Source organism: Nannobrachium achirus (genome assembly GCF_963921795.1).
Source record: "Nannobrachium achirus genome assembly, chromosome: 6".
NCBI classification, from domain to species: Eukaryota; Metazoa; Chordata; class Actinopteri; order Myctophiformes; family Myctophidae; genus Nannobrachium; species Nannobrachium achirus.
In genome coordinates this window covers 51,896,697-51,905,088 of record NC_137815.1, presented here as the reverse complement: position 1 = coordinate 51,905,088, position 8,392 = coordinate 51,896,697, and the positions used below count along the sequence as shown (strand labels likewise).

Below are 8,392 nucleotides of genomic sequence, written 5' to 3'. Positions count from 1 at the left end.
GTCAAGCATTTTTTGAACTGCTTTTTTAATGGATGGATGGATGGATGGATGGATGGATGGATGGATGGATGGATAGTGTAAGTTAGGAACAGTGTGCAATTGTTCTCGTTTGCATTTAGAAATAAATCAAATCTAATCCTACTGTTGGCCTAGTTTCATAGTTTCCTAACTTTTGGCTCCGGATCTCTTTGGCCCACGTGCAGCTCTGTTTCACCACGCAGTCAGTCAGACGTCACGCTGGGAGAGTGTCTGAGAGGAGGGGTCGAGAGTATAAAAGTCTCCAGTTGGACGCTGGGCTGCTGTGAGTGTGGGTTGGACGATCAAGGCCTAAAGCAACAAGTCGTACAGACCTGAAGCTGACAGATCCAAAACTTTGAACCCACATCCATTCAACAGACTAACAGATCTAAACCTAAGACCTACATTCAAGAACTTCATCTACAAACTCTTGGGAATAAACACACTGCTTTATTTGGTAAGTTTATACTCCTCCACTACTTTTAGTGTAAAGTAATTAACTTAAGTAGGCTTTGAGGTGTTTTCTTTTTTCTTTTTTTACTTTATATTATCCAAATACTTTTTACTTCAAAGTTCTTACTCTGATACATCTCAGAAGCAATATTGTATTTTTTATTTATTATTTGAAAACTTAGTCTTACTTTAGGTTTTGATTATTATTACAAGACATGAATCACTTCAGACACAAACTTTTGAAAATAGCTGATCTACAAGCTCACAACGCTTCGCGGTGCGACACATTGTGACCTTGTAGATCTGCTATTTTCAAAACGTTTGTATACATTTTGAAAACTTGTGAAATGTAACATTTGGCATAATGTTACACATTTGGTCAGTCCTTGAAATTAAAATGTTTAAGAACTGCTTCCATAGGATAGGCCTACGTAATTATCCACCTATAGCCTACATGGATTAAAGCAAAATAAAATATCTCACTAAAAAGTACAATATTTGCCTCTGAGATGCAGTGGAGTAGAAGTATAGCCTGTAAAGTACCAAACAATGGAAATAATCAAGTACAAATACTAAAACCTTCCATGTTGTGCTTCTTTTCCTCTCTTTGCAGTTGTGTTACAAAATGGAGAGCGAGAAGACCACAATGCAGGAGCTGCTGCCGTTCTGCCGGGAGCTGCTGAGCCAGCGTCCGAGCCTCAGCCTGCTGGGCATCTACGTGCTGGGCTCCACGCTCGCCGTCCTGGGCACCGTCATCGGCCTGGTGGAGACCGTGTTCACCAGAGGAGACGAACCCATGGACGCAGAGATGACACTGCTCCTGGCGGCCGAGGAGAGGAGCAGGAGGAGGGCACTGGAGGAGGAGGAGAGGAGGAGAAGGGAGGAGGTGGTGGAGGCGGAGAGGGATGGAAGAGGAGAAGAAGAGGATCATGTGACCTACGTAAAGACACACGAACAGCAGATCGTCAGAACTTTGGCCAACAGACAGCATGCGTCCTAAAAGAGAGAGACGCGTTCACTTTAATGACTTTCACATGTGTAGGCTAACTGAACCAGCAATCTATGCTATTTATCTATGAGGATGTGCAGTCCTTTAGCCAACACCGAAGACGGTGCGTAAAAGCGCACAAGTAGAAGAGCTCTGAGCTTAAATAAACTCATGGGTTGCATTTGTAGTCCTAAACGGCCATGTTGAGGACCAACACAGGTGTTACAATTCGTCTGATTTGCATAGAACTAAATGTTCTACACCAAGCAGAACACCTGTTTTGGTCCTCAACATGGCTGGTGGTGTGGGACTACAAATGCAACCCATGAATACTGTAGCCTTAAGTTCTACTCCATGCAGCAGTGTGCGTCGCTTGCCGACAAGAGCTTAGCTTTGATCTAACAAGGTGTTCTCTCTAACAAAAACAGTTCTTTTCGGCAAGCGCCGCTGTCATGCATTGAGTGCCACTCCGTCCCACCGTGTTCGTTTAGTGCCAAAGAATGTAGTTTTTTTGTACACTATGTATGTGCTACTACTGTAAATATGGTTTTGTTTTCTACATCTATATATATATATCAATAAATACACGTTTGTTCATAACGTCTCGTTTTGAATTGATGATTTTCTTTTTCCTCTGGGGGTTAGTTAGTATTATTCTATTCCATTAAATGTCTATGTGTATTGTAAACATGTTGCTGAAACAGTAAGTGTTTTTTTTTGCCACGGACATACAAAATGAATGGACAATAATATTACCAGAAACACATAAATAGGTATCCCTGAATAACCATAACAGGTCTGTCTGTAACTCTGAGAGTGTACACATGGAAGCAGATACAGTATCTGGTTCCATTTGTACACTCTCAGAGTTATGGTGGTCCTTGCAAATAAAACGTTTGAGAACAACTAGTGGGCAACTAGGGACTTGTGTGCCATACATATAGAGTCATAGAAAACCTGGAGACGTGACGTTCAGTAAATTACTATTATGATCAAAACAAGAGCATTATAATGGTGTGTAAAACAGAAAAACTAAAATTTGCCATGGACACATTGATACCCCTGATGATAATGATGATAATAATGACGATAATACTGAATTCATCGTTTTTCATGTCTCAAAACATCATGATGTAGTCAGCCTTTTGTCAAAAGCCTAAACTTGAACACACTCCAAAGCACTTACAGTATAGGGCCAGGCCTACATAAAGTGGCTTTTCAATTAGCCAGCACACAAAATAAACATAATATGTGTGCTATTTTGTGTAGCTAATGGTCCATGTAATAAACTATAGAATCAGTTAATCAGGTATATGGGGTATAGGCAGTAGGCACCCTAAGGCACAGGGCCAACATTAGCACAGGGTACTCACTGTCTGGTACACTGGCATAAGTGTGTTTTACATGTAGTCAGTTAAATGAAGTCCCCTGCTCTCCATCTGCTAATTCTATATTCCTTCAATCTGTGAACTCTGACTGGGGACGGATGTTCTGATGTGAAAGAAAATATATTTTTATCACATTTAGACCTGGATCCAATACATTACTATTGCCTTCAATCTGGGAACTCCTTTTGGGGTAGACTGTTGTTGCTATGTACTAGTAACTAGTAGAGCAACATACATACAATTAAAAAAGAAAAAAGAAAGAAAGACAAACTTTTTCAGAAAACTCACATCAGGATTTAGAAGACGTTTTCGGTCTCCATTTTAGGAACCATGGAGTGCAGCAGTGGCTCTATGGCAGCCAGGGTCTCCAAAGTTTTCAGTCCAAGGACCCCTGGGAGAGAGATGAAGCAGGGACCCCTGCCAATTGTTGTCAGCAATTTCATGATTAAGATTAAGAATATTTGCTAAGGTTAAAATGTTATTAACCACTTAAACCCTCAATAGTTTATAGGCCTACACTTGACATTTGGCTCTACTCTGTCTCTTTTTTCCCTTCTACAAGCTAACAACGCATCGCAGGCGTGTTGTGAGGCTATTTTCGGCTTGTTCCACCCAGAGTAGGGATGCGATCGAGGGTTTGAGTGGTATAGCCTACCTAAAAAATACAAAAATAAAGTGTCTATCATACAAATATTTGCCGGCCCCCCTGCAGTTCTACAGGTGTCACGGACCCCCTGTTGAAGACCTCTGCTTCTAACAACAAAAGATTTCCTTACGGTGTTGTGTTAGGGTTGTCCCCATTCTCTCGAGAGTCGAGACAAGTGGGCAGTCCCTTGATGGCTTACCAGATTGGGGTTGTCCCTGACACAAAACATTTTCTACCTAATAAGTATCTATTTATGTTGGGGATATTGACACAATATCTGAGACCCACTGTAGTTTGACCACTAGGGAGCAGTATTGTTCTTCCAGAGCTTGTGGGCCAGAGAGCACTTTGTGTAGTTGATTGATTGATTGATTGATTGAAGACTTTATTAGAAGTTTGCGTAGGAAAAGGTACAGTTTCATGACGGTACAGTTCACTGGTACAAGGTCTACTAAAAGGAGATCCATGAAAAGACTAAGCTTATTTCCACTGGAAACCATTGAAGTAGCCTATCTCATATAACATGACAGACAAATAGAACACAGTAGGCTACTATGCAGTAGATATGTAAAGAAAAACAAAAAAGAAAACAGTAAGTCTAAACAAAGTTTGTTTAGACTTACTGTTTTCTTTTTTGTTTTAATACTATTTTGTCTTTCTTTGCATTTTATTTTCTATCATTTAGCAGACTACTGCATGATGCACGAATACAAGGGCGAGACGGCACAGTGTCTTCTCTAATCAATACAATGCCATGGCATTAGCTAGTTTTTTGTTTGATACTTTGATACTATGGTGCTTAACTGTTGAAACATGCTGAACTTTCATTGTAAAAATGTACCACTGTACTATTGACAAACTGTAAATAAAGTAGGCCTATCCATTTGAGAAGCGGTCGATGCTTCAGCACCTCGCGGCATGGACAAAACCCGGCGCCTCTGAAACAAACAGTAGGCCTATATACAAAGAAGGGGCAGGGGAGTTACTAGGGATGGGTATCGTTTGGATTTAATTTATAGTTTTAATGTGCAAATGAATAGTATTTCAATGGCTTCCGGGCCTAACCTTCCTTGGATATAGGGCTCCTCTTATTCTGAAGAGATCAACCACCGGACCGGAAAAGGTAGGTCAAAAATCCGTGCAGGTTGCGACCATGTTGCGACCTATGGTTGCGACCAAAGTTGACGCCCCTTTTAGTGACACAAACTAAAAAGGATACCTCAAACCTTAAATCTTTTGTCAAGCAATTTGGGTCAGTTTTTTTTTACTTATAACATAGAATGACAGTACTAGGCCTATGCAAAAAAAGAAGGAGAAAAACTTGTAGAACACAATGCAAAATAATTAAACTCGTGAAACAATGCAAATGACAAAATAATGGAATTTGGTGTTAAAGGATCTGTTTATTGATTGTAGCAAAAATGTAGTTTTCAGTGTAGCAACATTTTCATAAAATACCAAAGAAGTGTTTCTTTTTTTTAATTTATGTGTCAGCGCGAGCCTAGCCTGGATCTGACATAGGCCTAGTGACTGGGGGGCGTCAACTTTGGTTGCAACCTAACACCTGTCAACACCTGTCAACCATAACTGTTAAAATGTATAACACCAGGATACATAAAAACATACACAAAGTTTCTAATATTATTCAAAAATCGCAGAAATGGTTGCATGAATAGGGCCAAAACTGAAATGACCAGAGACTTGGCTGGCCCCCTGTAGTAACTCTTGAGTAGACCTACCTATACTGCCTAGGGGTCCCGGACACCCTAGAAGACCCCTGGTATTACTGATTTTTGTCATCAGAGCCCAGCTACAAAAACTTTTATGCTTCAATTATGATCTGCGTGCGTGCGTGCGTGCGCGCGCGCGCGTGCGTGCGTGCTCGCTGTGGGTCCACAACGCACCGACGGTTATAGCATCTACAATGTCTCATCTCATTCACGGACTAGAGTGTTGTTATAGTGTTATTATATTACATATTCATGCTCCTTACATTTTGGCTGCATTCTCCCACATTTCTTCTGATGCCCCTACATTTTTACTTGCAAGCAAGCACCAGTTCTACCAACTACAAAGTTACTTTCAATCCCTCATATACTGTGCTCACCCCATAACCCAAACTCTGCACATAATTTGGGAGCACATATCTTCTAACGATTAAGGACTAGTACACATTGGACTAGATAACCTCACACATCAATGTTTTTACAGGCCTGAGTAGTTGCTTTCATTGCCCGGGCCGTGGCGCAAGTGCAAAATCCTAGCCTATACTAGACCATCAGGAGCAAGCACTACCACGGCCCGGGTTTGATTCCCGGTCAGGGAAAGTATCATTATGTTTATGCTTCAGCTTCACGTCTGCCTTGAAATTATAATACCGGTGGTTCCAAAAAGGTTTAATTTCAAAGACCACCATATCTCTCAGAGTTATAGACATGTAGGGGTCCTTTGGTTCCATTTGTACACTCAGAGTTGCACACACGTAAGGGTCTATCTATTTGGTTCTATCTATACACTCTCAGAGTTACAGAACTGTAAGGCCCATTTGGAAACCCCCTATCCTGAATCATTAAAGGGGAACTGTTAAGGATTTTAAACAACATGTATAGTCATCGGAATGGCCCTTAATTATGTGAAGGTTGTACTAAATGTGTAAACAATAACAGTCAACACCACCTGTACTGCGCATGCGTCGCCGCCATGGTAAAAGCAGCATGCTGAAACAGTGCCCAAATTTGGAGATGACTGACATCACTGATACGTCTGGGTTCTCCAACATAACTTCTGAGACTCCTACATTCAAATCCCTCATATACTGTGCACATCCCATACCCCAAACTGCACATATTTCGAAGCACATACTCTATGTTCGAACGGGCAAGGACTAGTGAAGACGGACAGGAAAGAGGGAGAGAGAGAGAGAGATGGGGAGTGACACGCGGCAAAGGTCGTCGGGATCGGGATTTGAACCTGCGACAGTTAATCATTGCTCACAGTGAGCTTGTAGATTTTCTACTTTTGGAAATTGTTTATTTTAAAAAAGTTGGAAATTCAATATGTGTCTTATATCCACCCTGTGCATTTTATTACAATGCCTAAAAGTCAAACAGATTTTTTTTCATTCATTATGTTCTAATGTTCAATGTCAAAAAATAAATACAAAATAAATAAAGCGTTAATCACGATTATTTGTGTGACAAATGACAATCAATGGTTAAGTAAAATGTCATAGTTAATAGTTTGTGTCAGGGTTGTCAGGTGGGATGGGATTATTATTCTTTATCATTATCATTATCATTATTATGATTATGACGATGATGATGATGATGATGAGGATTTAATGATGATTATTAATATTGTATCAGGGTTCTCTTCCACCGCAGAGGTACTGACACAGACAGTGCCGTCTAAATGGGCAGTGGCTCAGTGGTAGAGTGGCTGCTTGCCAACCGGAAGGTTCCCAGTACGGTCCTGGGCTCCCCCAGAGTTAACATCAAGTGTCCTTGAGCAAGACACTGAACTCCTAATTGTTCCCGATGAGCAGGTTGTTGCCTTGCATGGTTTCCTCTGCCATCTGTGTATAAATGTGTGGGTGATTTTAAAGCACAATCAATGTAAAGCGCTTTGGATAAAGGCACTATATAAATGCACCGTTTACCATTTCCTGGCTGTACTGGGATCTGGTTACACACACACACACACACACACAATGTATACAATGCTTTTTGGCTGCCATCCCATTCTCTAACTCCCTGCAGACAAAGAAGTACTTCTGTATGGAACGACGGGTTCACTCGACCTTTCTTTAGTTTACAACATGTTTTACACACAGATCCCATGAAAACACAACCTGTAGGCCTACTAATGTTTTACACACAGATCACAGGTCAGTGAGTTCAGCCCTCATCACATGAACCTGCCAGTCAGAGAGGTCTTAAACTGACCTGAAATGATTGTTTCCACACAGCTTTAGTTCTGACAGCAAATATTTATTTTGTTTATTAATAGTTTTTTGAATAACGTGTAATTTAGAGTTAGTTATATTTCAGTCATCTGAAAAGTTTTAGTTTTAGTCTAGTTTTAGTCGACTTTTTTTAGATTTTGCTCAACTAAATCCACAATTGATTTTGTAGACAAAAAAATTATACATTTGGCGAGCCTTGATGGTGTTGTAATGCCTGATTTTACTCTTGGTTGGATGCAAAAAAATAGCCGATCTACAAGCTCAACCGATCAACAGAATGTGTTGAATGAATTTGTGTGTGTGTGTATGTGTGTGCGAGCGTGTGTGTGCGTGCATGAATGGATGTGTGGATTCTAATAGTAAGAATTGGTCCTCACTCACTAATGCTCATTATAATATGGTGGTACCATTTGTGTCTACATTTTGTCTCAGAGGGCTGTGGACAGTTGAGAAACCTGCCTACCAGTGACATCATCGATAGGCAGGTTTGGTCATTTCAAACAAGATATACAGTATATTTCTTTATTAATGGCTTCTAATTTCAGCATGCTAAATTTCCAGGAATAGAAGGCTTGCAGTTTCTATTAGCTTAGATTCCCCATCGATGATGTCACTGGTGCACAGGTTTCTGAACTGTCCACAGCCCGCCAAATGAAACACAGAATGAGATTGAAATGGGTGAAGTGGAATTATTTATGAATGCAGGACTTTAACTTGTAACATAGAGTAGTTTTTGTTCACTCATGTATAAAGTGCCAGTAGTTGTCAAAGGGTACAAAACACTGATGTTGGCCTACAAAGCAATCAAATTCATGGCAGCCCCTTATCTTCAAAGCCTGGTCCAAATCTACAGCCCCTCCCGCTCACTCAGATCAGCTAACACAGGGAAGCTGACAGAACCTTCGCTAAAACATCCAGGACAGCGCTCCACGTGT

The 8,392-nt window shown here is 40.7% G+C and overlaps 1 protein-coding gene across 1 annotated transcript; it reads left to right on the top strand.

The window, feature by feature from the left end:
* Positions 1-287: 287 nt before the first annotated feature.
* Positions 288-2,059, top strand: g0s2 (G0/G1 switch 2). Its single transcript, XM_080728618.1, has 2 exons — positions 288-475; positions 1,085-2,059. Exon 2 carries the CDS (start codon positions 1,097-1,099, stop codon positions 1,469-1,471), a length of 375 nt encoding a protein of 124 aa, XP_080584744.1. The 5' UTR covers positions 288-475; positions 1,085-1,096; the 3' UTR covers positions 1,472-2,059.
* The last annotated feature ends 6,333 nt before the right edge of the window (positions 2,060-8,392 follow it).